At 35.7% G+C, this 17,371-nt stretch overlaps 1 protein-coding gene across 1 annotated transcript in view; it reads left to right on the top strand.

The window, feature by feature from the left end:
* The window catches only part of PREX2 (phosphatidylinositol-3,4,5-trisphosphate dependent Rac exchange factor 2), a 286,976-nt gene that overhangs the window by 157,925 nt on the left and 111,680 nt on the right, over window positions 1-17,371 (top strand). Inside the window, exons 26-31 of the mRNA XM_023222397.3 lie at window positions 1,311-1,490; window positions 3,795-3,889; window positions 4,672-4,754; window positions 5,767-5,857; window positions 6,485-6,613; window positions 14,613-14,654. Of these exons, the coding sequence (XP_023078165.1) occupies window positions 1,311-1,490; window positions 3,795-3,889; window positions 4,672-4,754; window positions 5,767-5,857; window positions 6,485-6,613; window positions 14,613-14,654 (620 nt within the window). The remainder of the gene's footprint in view (window positions 1-1,310; window positions 1,491-3,794; window positions 3,890-4,671; window positions 4,755-5,766; window positions 5,858-6,484; window positions 6,614-14,612; window positions 14,655-17,371) is intronic.

Here is a 17,371-nt window from a genome sequence, read left to right on the forward strand (position 1 = left end):
TCATGTGATCCACCCGCCTCGGCCTCCCAAAGTGCTGGGATTACAGGCATGAGCCACAGCGCCTGGTCCGTATGTGTATTTTATAAACTACTATATCCACTGCACCAAGAACAATGCATGGTATAATAAATGTGTTTAGTGAAATCACTTAACAGGTATGTATTCAATGCACAGCATTGGGTTTGAAATTATGGAATATGCATAAGAGGTGTAAGATATCTTCAGAGTCTTGAAATAACAAACATTACATTGCCATGGAAAAATGAGAACCAAGATATGCGCTAGTGATTGGAACTGAAAATCACAGGTATTTAGTAAATGTGAAGATGGCTGTTGGCTTGAGAAGCCCTATATGGGTCCATTGTTTAGACATGGTTTAATTCATTTTGCAAATTTTTTAGCATGCTGTTTGATAATAAAGTTCGATTCCATTTTTGCCTAATTTTGAGTTAGTTGTAACAGAAACATGCCACTGCCAAACGTTCAAGCCTAGTGTTGGAGTCAGCAGCTACTCAAAGTCCTCAGCAGGTTTCACACAGTTCAGTCTGACTGCAGCATTTTACCCTGGAGCCAAATGGAGGAGCTCTTTCTGTGGGCAGATTTGGGACATTTCATCCTGGCTTGCAGATGAGATTGTAATTACCCCATCCTCACATTGTGTGTAACTCTGTTTACTGTCTTGTAATCCCCAAGGCCAGGACTCCTGTTTGTATGAGCAGGGAGAGGGATTGACAATCCAATATTCTCCCTGCCAAATGGGGAATGCCTGGGCAAAACCCAAGGCACAGGTAGAGGGGTAGGTGGGTTTTTAATACTGAATGTGAGCCAGTGAGGACATTAAGGCCCATTTACAGTTTGGGTTTAATATTTGGCTAGCACTTTAAAGATTGTCCAGTATTTCCATAAGGTGGTGATGGTTGTGCTAATGGCCAGGGGCTAAAGATAACACCCATTATGCACCAGGAGTATTCATTCTCACAGCAGTCATGGAAGCCAGTTATTCTCATTATCCCCATTTCACAAGTATCCAATAAAACTACCACAGCTTTGTTTTAGTTGTAGTCATGCATGGCACAACCTGGATTTCAATGAAGCTTTCTGGTCTAAATTATGCTGTTTGTGTGACTTATTTTGTGAAGAACAAGTGAACTTTGAATGACATGCTTTTTATGCAATAGAATATTTACTTGATATGAAACATTGAAGCACTCTAGAAATATTTGTAAGCCTATTGTGTTCAGCAAATAAGGTAGTTATCTACAGCAGACAGTTTGAAAATGTGCATTTATTTTTTTGATATTACATTGCAGCCTTCTGTCTTCAATAACATATTCTCCTAAATTAGAACGTAAGACATCAGAGGGCATAACACCAACAGACAGTGACAATGAGAAGGGAGAAAGAAACAGCAAACGGGTCTGTTTTAATGTAGCAGGAGATGAACAGGAAGATTCTGGTCATGATACCATCAGCAACAGAGACTCTTACAGGTAATTCACTCACTCATCAAACTCATTTACTCAAGAAAGTCAAACGTGATGCTGGATTTTCCACAAAGATCTTGAAAAAAGTTTTTGATTTTTTTTTTTTTTCAGTTGGTCTTTCACAGTCATCACTTGTAATTACTGACCTCAGACAAAGCATAATGGGACAGTGTAATATTTCAAATCCTTCCCTCTTCTAATATGAATAGCTTGGAAAAAGCATTTTTTCTGTGGTGGTGTGAGCCTAATTTGGGAGCGTTGTTCTATATATGGATTGTGTAACATATATAGCAAATAAGAAAATTGTGTCTAATCTGAGGGATTAACATTTTTTTCAACTATCTGTTTCTGTCACTGGTTTATTGGGTAGTGAATAGGAGTTCTTTTGGCCCTTTTTTCTCTCTTTTCTTTTCATTTTCTATGTTACAAACTAATTGGACTAATATTCCTTGCCTACCTCTGAGACAAAGCTTGCGTTTTTTACTCTCTTGGATATCTTCTGTATTAGTTTTCTAGGGCTGCTGTAACAGATTACTACAAACGGGGCAGCTTAAACAACAGAAATTTATTATCACACAGTTCTGGAGGTCAAAAATCTGAAATCAAGATGTGGGCTGTGTTGGCTCTTTCTGAAGGCTGTGGAGGAAGGATCCGTGCCAGGCCTGGCTCCTTGAAGTGTAAATGGCCATCTTCTCCCTGCGTCTCTGCACATTCTCTTCCCTCCATATGTGTCTTGTGTCCAAGTTTTCCCTTCTTATAAGGACATTTTATAGGGCGGCTTAAGGTCGCACCCTAATGATCTCATTTTAACTCGAGTAGCTTTGTAAAGACCCTATCTCCAAATAAGGTCACATTCTGAGGCACTAGGGATCACTTTTCAACCACATGAATTTTGTTGGGAGACCCAGTTCAACCCCAAATACTTTCCCTCCAAACTCTGTTTTTGTCTTCCTACTAGACTTTCAAATGATGTCTCCTCGCATGAACTTCCTTAATTGAAAGTGCTTTTTGTTCCTTGAATTCGTGTATCACCTGATACCTCACTAAGGATTGTCATAACCAGCCACATAAGCTGTGTATACAACTTTAACATCTTTTTCATTTATGTTAATTGAAAGCAAAAACTATCTTCTTCAGTCGTTTATTATGCAATGTTTTGCAATGAAAAGATATTGATTCAATAGTAAAGTTCTCATCAGAGTATATATAACTAGCTACAAACTAGGAGCTAACATTAAAAATATACTTTTACCAAACACATGGGGAAAGAGGAAGATTTTACATAATCCTCACTGCGACCCTCGGTAGCAGGTTCTGATAGGAACTCCATTTTACATATCAGGAAGCTGAAGCCCGGAGGGCTGATGTCATTTACCTATGAGACCAGGTGGTCTGGCTTCCCAGTTTGTCTCTTAACCACTCTACTGTTCCAATTTCTGTGTTTCTAAAAAGAATCTTAATGAACACATAAGAGTTATTCTGGAGATTTAATCATAGATCAGACAGATTAACCACTTTTATCACTTCATTTACTTTTCACTTCTAAGCATCCCAACCTGCTCTTTAATAGGAATCTGTAGGGTTTTTCCCGGTGGGAAATTACACATCTAAAAATACTTCCTTAACTCAAGTTCTAGTTATCAGATAATTAAAATTACCCTGACAGTTTCCCTCTAGGCTAAGATAGAAATTTTAAATGTAAATTTAAAGTTAAGGAAGTCCTTTTTACTTATTCTGAGAGGAAAGAAAATATTTTATCTCCTGCACTATTTCTGAAATCTGTCCCTGTTCACACACAAACATTTTAAACATTTCTTTCCTTGGGCGTTCATCATTATGAAGCACCTCCCTGTGCTAAAAGCTCTGAGGTGGAGACAGACAAAGTCCCTATCCTCCATAAGGAAGCTCAGAGTGTAACCAATAAGTTATGATTTAAGCTATCAGAAAGGGACAGAAATCACAAAACGGTATTTTATCTGTATTAGCAAGTTATCTAATTACCGGCATATATCATGAAACAGATTATAAAGAATTTTAAGTTTGGTGTGACTCCTAGTTTTATAACTAACTGCCCTTAAAAAAATCATTTGGGACTAGATTATATGATACAAGAAAATTTGAAATATAATTGAATCCAAAATGCGCCATCTTTAAAAGGTAAGATAGACTGAGTTGAACAAATTTATCTTTCTCATAGTTTTCTCTAAAACATATTAATAAATATAACTGATATAAGTTTATGTCATAAGAAATTGCAGGGACACCTGGGCAGTTGCACTCTTACAGTAACATGAAACTTATTGTTTTCAGTGACTGCAACAGCAATAGGAATTCCATCGCCTCCTTCACCAGCATCTGCAGCAGCCAGTGCAGCTCGTATTTCCACAGTGATGAAATGGACTCAGGTGTGTTCGTTGGTGAAGGCCTGTGGGCTTTTTGATGTTAGTCCTATAGGAGATAACTTTAAGGTTTTAATTTCTTAGACCCATATGAATTTTTATTTTTACCTTTTATCATTCACTCTCTGTGGCCACACATATTGCTTTTCAATTTTATGTGCTTCATAGTCTATTTCCCAATCCCATTTTAAAGGGAGTGAGTTAAAAAGCAATGAAATAAGCAAACTAATTGTAATCTTCAGATATGCTCTATGATCTCTTTATGGTTCTACGAAGGATTATAGGTACACAGGAGACATACTGAAAGTAATAGGCATTGTTGATGGGGATGGGCAGGTGTGGAGTTTGAAGCATTAAAGACAGCAGGTTCACCTAAGCTAGCTTTATATGTGGATGAGGATTGAGGATAATGAGAGAAACAGATTGATGTAACTATCTTATAAATATATTATCTTGTATGTGTTAAGAACGAATACTTTTCATCCAATTAGGGAAAATCTTAATTTTTGATTATTCAGTTTATTTCAACTCTTCAACCATTGGAGGAACATAATTTGAAAGAGTAATTAACAAGTGTCCTTTCTAGGGGTCACTCTGCCTTCAGAAGAAGTAATAACATCCCAGGAGCTATTAAATCTTCTGAAACTCTCTCTGAACATGAGAAATGTGCATGGAATAAGAGCTTGTGTTTAATTTTTACATTTCATTTAATATTTAAAATATTTTGGAATGTTAAACATAAGATGAGTGATTGTTGTTTTTGGTTTTGTTTTTGTTTTGACATCTAGGTGATGAACTTCCCCCAAGTGTTCGCATTTCTCATGATAAACAGGACAAGATACATAGTTGCCTTGAGCATCTTTTCAGCCAGGTACAATCGGGCATTTGTGGGGCTTTTGTTCCACAACTAAACTGTCAGGAGTCCCTTTTTCAGATGCAGTACAAGGAGCTTGGAGTTAGAACAGAAAGGCCTCGATCTGTCCTTCCACTTCCTTTACCTCAATTTCTGGCATTTAAACTAGGAATAAACATTCTTTCAGTCAGCTCACCTAAAGGATTTTTGTGGCCGGGCGCGGTGGCTCAAGCCTGTAATCCCAGCACTTTGGGAGGCCGAGACGGGCAGATCACGAGGTCAGGAGATGGAGACCATCCTGGCTAACACCGTGAAACCCTGTCTCTACTAAAAAAATACAAAAAACTAGCCGGGTGAGGTGGCAGGCGCCTGTAGTCCCAGCTACTTGGGAGGCTGAGGCAGGAGAATGGCCTAAACCCGGGAGGGGGAGCTTGCAGTGAGCTGAGATCCAGCCACTGCACTCCAGCCTGGGCGACAGAGCGAGACTCCGTCTCCAAAAAAAAAAAAAAAAAAAAAAGGATTTTTGTGAATATCAAGTATTTTACAGTCCTGGGAAAATTACTGTTATACACATAGGAGTTCCCCTTTTTAGGATTTGCTTTTTGTTTTTTGTTTTCAGAAAGCTTTATGATGTTTCTTGCTCAACATTATTTCTAATTTTAAAAAGCACAACATATTGCCTTGGATGCTAATTTTGTCATTTTAAACTAAAAAAATGTATAGCCATAACCAAAATTTGTAGTAGAAGATTTTACCACTTTGAAAAGGATTCCAATAACTTATAGTTAAAGAAAACTCCAGAGATTTTATGTTCTTTTGTGAGGTAAATTTATATTTTGTATTAATATATGGTAAGATAGTAAGAAATGTCATTGCAAATGTTATCAGGTGCATTTATTTCAATATTTTATGTAACGATCGGGGTTTCAAAAATAATTGTTGCTTTAAGAAAACGTTTTATAAGATTTACTTTTAGAAATATATATTATGTACTATGAGAAATATGTAACTCAGAAATCGCTATTGACAGGTGGATTCAATTACCAATCTCCTAAAAGGGCAGGCTGTTGTGAGGGCCTTTGACCAAACCAAGTATCTCACTCCAGGCCGAGGATTGCAAGGTAAGTCTTGAAAAATTACCTAGTAGAAGCAATTGAGAAAAAAAGGTGGTAGACAATATAGTCAAGAAGCAAGGAGATTGCATAAGAGGAGCAATTCCGGTTACTCATGTTTCATAATTCACTGGATACTACTTCTATTTTGATAATTTTTGAATATGTAAAAAAGTCAGCATAGGAATTTTTACATTTATTTGAAAGTTTAAAATGTTTAATGCCTATAGGGGCCAGGCTAAGCAAAAATGAGTTAATCAAAGATACATAAACATGAAGTTGATTTTGCTGAACCCAAGCATAATGTCTCCTTGGCTGTTTCCCAGTGGTAAGGAAAGGGTGTGGGGAATGAGAGTTGATGAATGGAAAGGATGGAGCTGCCAGTCTGACTAGTAACTAGTTTGGGATAATGAAAGTAGAGTTTTCATCTAAATTTGCTTTGTTTAAACATTTATAAGAAAATAACATTAAGGTTTGACTTTTTAGGTTTAACGGATTTTCTAATGGTATGGCAAAATAAATGACCACCATGTCAACAGTCTAGGACAACAGTGACAGAAGAAGGTTTTGAAGCCTAAAGGCTTAATTGATTGGGAACAAGTTGAGACTTAAGAGAGATTTTCTGTGTTTATTTAGAATTTCAACAGGAAATGGAACCAAAGCTGAGTTGTCCAAAAAGGCTTCGGCTTCATATCAAGCAAGATCCCTGGAATCTTCCCAGCAGCGTCCGGACTCTTGCTCAGAACATCAGGAAATTTGTTGAAGGTCAGCGTGAAAAGCAAAGATCGTTGCATGATCTTAGCAATAATCATTTAAAAACCCACTAAAACCAAAAGTTTGGTAATGCCTGATTACTTTTTGCAGTGTTTCCTGTTGTGAAGAAAATAAAAGTACTGAAAATGGTGAGGGAGGAAGAGGGCAAGAAGGAATAAGATTATAGGGCCTTGTGTCCCCAGGGTTATAAACATCATGGAGAATATTCTCATTGAATAAAATAAGGGCTCAAAGTTGTGAAGACAAATCGAACATGAAGAGAATTTAAGACTTTATAATAGGAGACAATGTCATAAAAAAATTCTGAAGGATATACAAAAGGCATGAAGCTAATGCTTATCCAAAAAAAAAATCAATTGTGAAGCTGTATGAGAATCAAAATAATCACATAGGTTGCATCATTAATTTTTACCTTTTTATTTCAGAAGTGTTTGTCTAAGTTGATTGCTCTTAACTACCATAACACTATTTACATGACATTCTATAATTGGTAAAACCTGTGAATTGGAGACATATAATTTTGAGATGACTTCATTGAGATAGATTGCATGTTGTTTAGAATCAGCGTGATTAAGTAGAAAATTCTGAGAGTTTCCAAAATGATTATGGTGAAAAAGATGAAATGAGAATTCATCTAGTTTTAAAAATATATAACTCAGCAATTTTCTTCCCAGTGATTAGACCAGTGGTTAGCAACATCTGGAGGTATTTTTGGTTGTCACAATTGTAGGTGTGCTTCTGACCTCTAGATAGAGGCCAGGGATGCTGCTAAACATTCTAGAATGTACAAGAGAGTTCCTCACAAGGGAGAATTCTCTGATCCAAAATGTTAATAGTGCTAAGATCGAGAAACCCGTACAATAAATACTCTTCCTGTGTTTACAGTTTTATTCCTTAGTCATTTGTGTGTCAGTTGGATGTGGTCAATAGTATTCGGGATATTTAGCAGAATTACAGTATAACTGCAGTTATTACCTTAAGTGGGGTAAATTAAAGAGAGCTGTAAATGTTGCTGACAAAAGACAGCCTCTTATACCAAATGGAGTCTGAGTCACTTAACTCTTTTAGGCTTCAACTTACACATTTATTAAATGACAGAGATGGCCTAAATGTCCTGTGATTACTAAGTCTTCTGCGTAGACTTATACTCAAATATAACAACTTTTGTTTAGAGATTAGTAGAAAGGAAATTTGTGTAGATATGGAGTACTTCCCCAAATAAATCATAGTGATTCTATCTTGTGATAAAATCTTTTGTATTTGACAGTTGGATTTCTTGGCTATATTTTTATTTTATGGCCTAATATAATGTTTATCTGTGATACTTTGTAACATAATATTTAATGAAAAGTATGAATTTAAAACTCCCAAAAATATGAATAGCATAAATATAAAATGCATTTTAAAAAACAATTATGTTTTAGAAATTTAAGTATATACTTTACTGAGTAAAAGACATATTTCTGCTGAATAGATGCCAGTATTATGACACTACTAGAAATTATAATTCTGCAGTTGTTCTCATCATCTTTGAGATTTTATATTTGTTTTAAGGTAAATGTATATTGGCTAGGAATGGAGAAATCCTTAAATAATCTCCCCCACTTTTTTGTTTTGAACAATTTTATCTTTCTGATAGAAATTTCTAATGCTCTCATTAGTTTCCAAGAACTTCTTGGCTTCTGCATTAATTTTACTGTTTACCCAAAAGTTATTCAAGGGCAGGTTATTTAATATCCATGTAATTGTATGGTTTTGAGTGAATTTCTTAGCCTTTATTTCTAATTTGATTGTTCTGTGGTCTGAGAGAGTGGTTGTTATGATTTCACTTCTTTTGCATTTGCTGAGAAGTGTTTTGTGTCTGATTATGTCATTGCTTTTAGTGTATGTGCCTTGTGGTGATGGGAAGAATGTATATTCTGTTGTATTGGGATAGAGATATCTGTAGATGTCTATCAGGACCATCTGATCAGTGCTGAGTTCAGGTCCTGAATATCTTTGTTAATGTTCTGCCTCGATGATCTGTCTAATACTGACAGTGGGTTGTTGAAATCTCTAACTATTATTGTGTGGGAGTCTAAGTCTCTCTGAAGGTCTCTAAGAACTTGCTCTATAAATCTGTGAAACTATTGAGAGCAAAGGTAAAATATACCAGACTCTCTGGGACACAGCTAAGGCAATGTTAAGAGGAAATTTTGTGGCACTAAATGCCCATATCCAAAAGTTGGAAAGATCTTGATATACAAACCTAACCCCACAAGCAAAAGAACTATATAACCAAGATAAAAATCAAACCCAAAGGTAGCAGAGGACAAGAAATAACTAAAATCAGAGCTGAACTGAAAGAGACTGAGATACAAAAAACCATTTAAAAGATCAATGAATCTAGGAGTTGGTTTTTGAAAAAATTAATAAAGTAGATAGACCACTAGCTGGGCTAGTGAAGAAGAAAAGAGAAGATCCAAACAAACATATTAAAACTGACAAAGGAGCTATTACCACTGACCCCACAGAAATACACATAACTATTATGTTATGTGTATTTACACATAAGTGTCATAACTATGGATACTTCTATGCACATAAACTACAAAATCTAAAATAAATGGATAAATTCCTGGACACATACACCCTCCCAAGACTGAACCAGAAAGAATTTGAATCCCTGAACAGAACAATAACAAGCTCCAAAGTTGAATCAGTAATAAATAGCCTGCCAACCAAAACAAAGCCTGGGGCCAGATGGATTAACAGCCAAATTCTACCAGATGTACAAAGAAGAGCTGGTACAGTTTCTATCCAAACTATTTCAAAGAATTGAAGAGGAGGGACTCCTCCCTAACTTACTGTAGGAGGCCAGCATTATTCTGATACCAAAAACTGGCAGAGATACAACAACAAAAAGAAAACTTCAGGCCAATATTCTTTATGAATATCAATGCAAAAATCTTCAACAAAATACTGGCAAACCAAATCCAGCATCACATCAAAAAGCTTACCTACCATGATCAAGTAGTCTTTATCCTTGGGACACAAAGTTGGTTCAACATACTCAAATCGACAAGTGTGATTCATCATATAAACAGAACTAAAGACAAAAAGCATATGATAATCTCAGTAGATGCAGAAAAGACTTTTGATAATATTCAACATCGCTTCCTGTTAAAAACCCTCAATAAACTAAGTATTGAAGGAACATATCTCAAAATAGTAAGAGCCATCTAAAACAAACCCACAGCCAACAACATCATACTGAAAAGGCAAAAGCTGGAAGCATTCCCCTTGAAAACCAGCACAAGACAAGGATTCCCTCTCTCACCACTCCTATTCAACGTAGTATTGGAAGTCTTGGCTAGGGCAATTAGGCAAGAGAAAGTAATAAAGGTCATCCAAATAGGAAGAGAGGAAATCAAACTAACCCTGTTTGTAGGCAAAATGATTCTATATCTCGAAGACCTTATAGTTTCAGCCCAAAAGTTCCTTAAGCTGATAAGCAAATTCAGCAAAGTCTCGGGATACAAAACCCAATGTGGAAAACTCACTAGCTTTCTTATACATCAACAACAGTCAAGCTGAGAGTCAAATCAGGAATGTAATCTTATTCACAATTGCCACACAAAGAATAAAATACCTAGGAATACAACTAACCAGGGAGGTGAAAGATTTCTACAAAGAGATCTACAAAATACTGCTCAAAGATATATTAGAGATGACACAAACAAATGGAAAAACATCCCATGTTCATGGATAAGAAGAATTGATACCATTAAAATGACCATACTGCCCAAAGCAATTTACAGATTCAATGCTATTCCTGTTAAACTACCAATAACATTTTTCACAAAACTAGAAAAAAACTATTTAAAAATTCGTATGAAGCCAAAAAAAAAAGAGCCTAAATAGCCAAGGCAATCCTAAGTAAAAAGAACAAGGCTGGAGGCATCACACTACTCAACTTCCAACTATACTACAGGGCTACAGTGACCAAAACAGCATGGTACTGGTATGAAAACACACATAGACCAATGGAGCAGAATAGACAGCCCAGAAATAATGTCACACACCTACGACTCTCTGATCTTCTACAAGGCTGACAAAAACAAGCAATGGGGAAAGGATTTTCTATTTAATAAATGGTGCTGGGATAACTGGCTAGCCATATGCAGAAGATTGAAACTGAACCCCTTCCTTACATCTTATACAAAAATTAACTCAAGATGGATTAAAGACTTAAAAGTAAAATCCAAAACTATAAAAACTCTAGAAGACAACCTGAGTAATACCATTTTGGACATAGGAATGGGCAAAGATTTCATGACAAAAATGCCGAAAGCAATTGCAACAAAAGCAAAAATTGACAAATGGGATCTAATTAAACTTAAGAGCTCCTGTATAACCAAAGAAAGTATTAACAGAGTAAACAGACAACCTACAGAATGGGAGAAAATTTGCAAACTGTGCATGTGACAAAGGTCCAATGTCAAGCATCTATAAGGAACAAATTTACAAGAAGAAAAACAGTCTCACTAAAATGTGAGCAAATGAGATGAACAGACACTTTTCAAAAGAGGACATGCATGTGGCTAACAAACATGAAAAAAAGCTCAACATCACTGTTCATTAAGAAACGTATGAAAAAAAAGCTCAACATCACTGTTCATTAGAGAAATGCAAATCAAAACTACAATGAGATACCATCTCACACCTGTCAGAATGGCTATTATTAAAAAGTCAAAAAATAACAGATACTGATAAGGTTGCAGAGAAAAAGGAACACTTACACACTGTTGGTGGGAATGTAAATTAGTTCAACGATTGTGGAAAACAGTGTGGTGATTCCTTGACCTAAAAACAGAAATACCATTCGGCCCAGCAATCCCATTATTGGATAAATACCCAAAGTAATATAAGTCACTCTGTCATAAAGATGTGTGCACACATATATTCATTGCAGGACTACTCACAATACCACAGATATGAAATCAACTCGAATGCCCATCAGTGGTAGACTGGATAAAGAAAATGTGGTGCATGTATTCCAGGGAATAATATGCAGCCATAAAAAAAGAATGAGATAATGTCCTTTGCAGGAACATGAATGGAGCTGGAGTCCATTGTCCTTAGCAAATTAACACAGGAACAGAAAACCAAATGCCACATGTTCTCACTTATAAGTGGAAGCTAAATGATGAGAACACATGGACACAAAGAGAGGAACAACACATACTGGGATCTATCAGAACGTGAAGTGTAGGAGGAGGGAGAGGATCAGAAAAAATACTTAATGGGTATTAGGCTTAATGCCTGGGTTATGAAATAATCTGTGCAACAAACCCCCATGACACAAGTGTACCTATATAAGAAACCTGCACATGTACCCTTGAACTTAAAAGTTTTAAAAAATACATTTCTAATGCAGGATAAAAAGTTTAATTTTTCAAAAAGTACTCATTTTAAGAATCTTACATTTTCTTCTCAAGACCTACTTTTGTACTCTTTGTAACTCATGTCACAATAAGCAGCTATAGGAATGATAACTATATACATATAGTGATTGATGGATTGATCGATATGTATTGTGTATATGGGTGCCACTCTTGGTCATGGGAATCCACTAGCCAGTTGAGTGTGGTTGAATGGGCTGAGAGTCTTATAGTCAATTATGTGGGGAGGGCTCTCTGTAGAATTTAAGTTGCATCTCTGGTTGCAGATTTCTTTGTTTCAGTGAGCTGTTTGGGTCAGAGCTGTGATTGTCACCATGTTAAGTGAGTCTTTAAAAATGATTACTTTTTGCTTCATCTCATTGGACTATGCAAGGGAGAGGGCATACTACCATTTCCTGGTAATCCCTGTGATGTCTGGTCCTGTTAGGAGTGGAAAAAGCATTAGGATCATTGAAATCCATTGCTTGTTCTGTGGAGGCACTCTGAGAAACTTCGCTGGCTCAGCACGAATTTATCCTATTCAGCTTAAGTCATTTTCATTCTACTTCCTAGACTGTCTTTATATAGTGAATGAATGACTTAATGGAAGGTTAAATCTTGGGACTTAATTTAACCTGGTGCTACCAGGCCAGAATTTCTTGGTTTATATAAGTAGCTGGGATGACCCCATTTCTAATGTTTTTCCTCATCTCCGATTTCAAAATATCCCATCCATTATATACCACATGTGATATCAAGGTGTTATAATTCTATGGTCTTTATTTAGAAAGAACTGTTGCAGTGACATTCAAAAATTGTGTCACTATATACTCACCCATTCATAGCAGATTAAACTGTGTGTAGAAGAGAGCAGAGAAGATAGTGAATTAAGTGAGGAAAGATTAATTGTATGGTGTCACTAAGACGATGCCTGTCTCCTGCTTAATGTTAACTCTGAGGTAAGTTATGTTCTCATATCATCAGCTGAATGAAGATATTTTTATCTGAGTAGCCCACCATCACCTTAAATTCAGATGTTTATTAGTGAACACATTTTCGACTTTTTGTTCCCTAAAAAGAAAAATGCTTTATTCTAAATCTCATTTGTTTTTAGCAACCTACATTTAAAAACTTTTTTCCCTGTATTTGTCCCAATATTCTAAAGAGTGTCTCTTCAGTTTTTTCCTTTTTCATCACACTTCAGTAATTGCAATGATTTTTCTGGCTAACCTCCCTCTCCCTATCTTTTTCCGATTCTTATAACCATTATGAGATTCATCTTCCTAAAATATCGTGTTCATAATTTCACTACTCTGTCACAGAGTCTTGCAGTGATTTTCTGTTAGGTAAGACTAAACTCATCGATCTGTTAGAAGCCATTTTTCAGTGGAGCTTTCTAATCATATCCCAATCTCAATCTCTTAATGACATAGTAAAATCTCTCTATGCTAGATTGTTAAATAATTGTTATTCATTCTCCACTATATTCCCTTGCTAGCAAAATTTCTCAGTCTTAGAATATGTGTCTCTTTTCTTGACAGTGATAATTTAAAGTTTTATGAAATATTTTGTAGTCTCATTTAGAATTCTATACCAACTTCGGCCAGATTCAGATTACAATAAAAACAGTCTTCTGGTGTATATAGCACTTTAAACAATTTTCAAAGACTTTTCATACATATTCTCACTTATATTTTACACAGACCTGTAAAATAGATAAGGCAGATGTTATCTTCATTTATGAATGAGTTAATTGAGACTCAAAGTAATTTAGCAATTTTCCAAAGGCACAAAGTTAGTATATAACAGCAGTCTTCTGACTCTTAGTTTATTGTACTTTCCTGCCTCTGAAATCCTTTTCTTCTTTCAGTCTCACTTGTAAAAATAAGTGCCCTTTCAAGTATTTCCTGCATTTCTTTTCAGTCAATTCTGTCTTTCTGACTCTATTGTGAATCTGTCTAGAATAGGATATAACTTAATCTTTTTTGTTTCCCGTAGTCTTGGGTATTTAGCAGGAACTTTGTAAGTTTTTAAATTTACATCTGTGATTGACCCTGTGTGGGTTGGGGTTGGAAGAAGAGTATATATATATATATATATATATATATATATATATATACACACACACACACACACACACACACATATATATGTATATATATATAATATTGTTTGACAGTTTATTGCTAGCGATTACAACAGTTGTAGCTTGCAGAACACCAAGTAGGCTAAAACAGCTAAGGATGACCTAAAAAGCTGCCAGGATTTGAATGGTGTTTCATTGACTGATATAATTCAGAGACATATCAGGATCTTGAACAATGGATAGAATTAGTGTAGGCAAATAGGCAAGAGTAACATGTCAAGTGAATTGATTTTTATTATTTAATATTAGGTTGGTGCAAAAGTAATTGCTGTTTTTGCCATCCATCAAAAGTAATGGCAAAACCACAATTACTTTTGCACCAGCCTAGTATAATAAGATCATACTAATTTTGACTACACAGTTAAAATATGGTATTTGTGACAGAGTGAACAATTAACTGATGTGTTTTCTTTCTCTGCAGAGGTGAGGTGTAGGATACTCCTGGCTCTTCTTGAATATTCAGGTAACATTTTGCATTTTATTTTTTTACTATTTAAGTGATTGTGGCCCAGGATCATAAAGGCCTTGAAATTTGAGGACAGTGCCTTCAACCATTTACAAAATAGAAATATGATCCCTACCTTCTCCAAACCTTTGGAAAGATTAGAAAAAGTACTCACATCATTTTAATAAAAATGCAAATATATATATATACACATACATATGCATACACACATACTTTTATTCTCTTATAAGCAAAACCGTGAAAACATATATGAATATAGATTTAAACAAAATATTATTAAACAGGAGAAAGGGAGCAGGTTTTGCTAAAGTTAATCGTGTCTAAATTTTGTTTATGAACAAGAATGTATGTAAACATTTTACAAATCTTACATTAAAACACTTTTACCATGCACTTAGTGGGAGCTCAAAAAATATTGGTAATGGAAAATGACACTAAAGGACAATTAAATATTTGATGAGATTCTAAATTGCAGATGATGGACTGTAAATGTCATAAAGGCAGGCACTGTGTCTATTTTGATCATCAGCAAATGCCCAAAATAGTGGCTGGCATATAGATATTCAACAAATATTTGTGACAAAAATGAATGAAAAATTATATGAATGAAAAAGGGAAAATGTGTAAAATATTTCAACAAGGTTTTCATTCAAAATGCATTTAGAAGGAAATGGATCATAAAGATTGGAAAAAACTCACATGCCATTTAATTACAGTGGACAGTTTGATGTTAGCCTACTGTGCATCTCTTTCTGTAGATTTGGAGATATATAGATATGTTGAATGAGTTACTTTTATTATTTTAATCTATTTCCCATAAAGTATGTGTATGTGTATGTGTATACACAGAAATTCTATTACACTAACTAAATTTTGATAGGAATTTGTTCCGAAAAATATAACCTGAATGATTACTTGTGATAGCAGTTAGTGTTTGTTGTGCTAAAAAAAATTCCCCAAACTTTGTGGCATAAAATAATGACCATTTATTATTGCTTACCTGTCTAGTGTCACCTGGCCGATTCTGCTGATCTGTGCCAGGTTTTATTGATCTTGGCTGGGTATGCCCGTGTGTCTGCAGTCAGGTGGTGGGTTGGCTAGGCACAGGTGATCTAGGGTGGCCTTCCTCACATATGTAACATTTGACTGGCTGTTAGCTGAGGTTACAGGGTTGCCTGGGCTGCCTGTCTCTCATCATCTATGAGGCTAGCCTGTTCTTGTTCACACGGTGGATTTGCAGGGTTCCAGGAAGACAGTGCAAATGTCTAAGAGCTTGTCACCTTCTGGCCCCAGCATGTAACTGGCAAGGCCAGACTTAAGGGGTAGGGACATAGATTCTACTTTTGAAGGAGAGGGTCTCAAAATTACATTGCAAGAGTGTGGATACAGGGAGGGAAAGAATTTGTGACCACTTTTACAAAGTACCACACTTGGAAATTTTAAATTATGAGTGAACCAAGTTAACCAACAGGGCTTTTTTATTTGTCCTTTGGTTTTTTGCTGAATGAAAAAAGTTTTTACCTTGCTTTTTGACTGAGTAATAATAATGGCAAAAATATCTTACAGTTTCTGAGCTTTACAAATAACACAATTCATGGACCTCATTTTCTTGGATTTCATTGGGTCCCCACAACCCACCACATGAGAATATTATTGTTTCTACAGTTTTAAAGGTGAAGAAATTGACATTCTGGCAGATCAATAATAACCAGCACATAGTATACAGTCAACACTGACGTTGGAGCATCTAGAAGGTTAGGCATATTGATGTCTTATTGAATAAATGAATAAATAGTAGGTGGCAGTTTTGAAATTCAAACTTAGGTTTGCCAGTTCTAGAGGCGATTCCGGGATGCTTCGTTTTATTCATTAATGCTCAAATGGATGCTCTGGTAGATTTTTATTTTGATTTCAATTTTATTTTTCTATTCCTCTTATGATTCTTTATTTTCCTGCTTTATTTGCTCACTCTCTCTCCCCTCTTCTATATAGGATGACACCAAAACAGTAGCCAAAATACTTCATATTTTTGGCTGTGAAATTATGTTCATTTGAAAAGGGTAGACTGTGTCTTTTAAATATTCTTAACCTCTTTTTATTTCTACCTTTCTCTTTTTGTTGTTTATTTTGCTTTATTTTCCCTACAACCTCTGTGTTAGCATAATTTCTGAGATTGCTTTTGTGTGTCTAGAAACCATCTCATTCTTTTTAGACCAGCTAGCTAATTGTAGATCTTAAACTTTTAAACAGCCAAGATTAAATAGTGTAATTTAAAACATGTTTTAGAAGATGAGATAGGTGCTTAAATACTGAAATGAAACTGAAGCCTTTGATAGGTACAAAAACCATTTCTTTTGAGTGTACTCTCACTATGAGAAAAATATTACTCTATGATAAAAAAGGATGAGTTTGTGTCCTTTGTAGGGACATGGATGCAGCTGGAAACCATCGTTCTTAGCAAACTGTCACAAGAACAGAAAACCAAACACCGCATGTTCTCACTCATAGGTGGGAACTGAACAATGACATCACTTGGACTCGGGAAGGGGAACATCACACATCGGGGCCTATCATGGAGGGGGGACGGGGGAGGGATTGCATTGGGAGTTATACCTGATATAAATGACGAATTGATGGGTGCTGATGAGTTGATGGGTGCAGCACACCAACATGGCACAAGTATACATATGTAACAAACCTGCACGTTATGCACA

Source organism: Piliocolobus tephrosceles, chromosome 7 (genome assembly GCF_002776525.5).
Source record: "Piliocolobus tephrosceles isolate RC106 chromosome 7, ASM277652v3, whole genome shotgun sequence".
NCBI lineage: Eukaryota > Metazoa > Chordata > Mammalia > Primates > Cercopithecidae > Piliocolobus > Piliocolobus tephrosceles.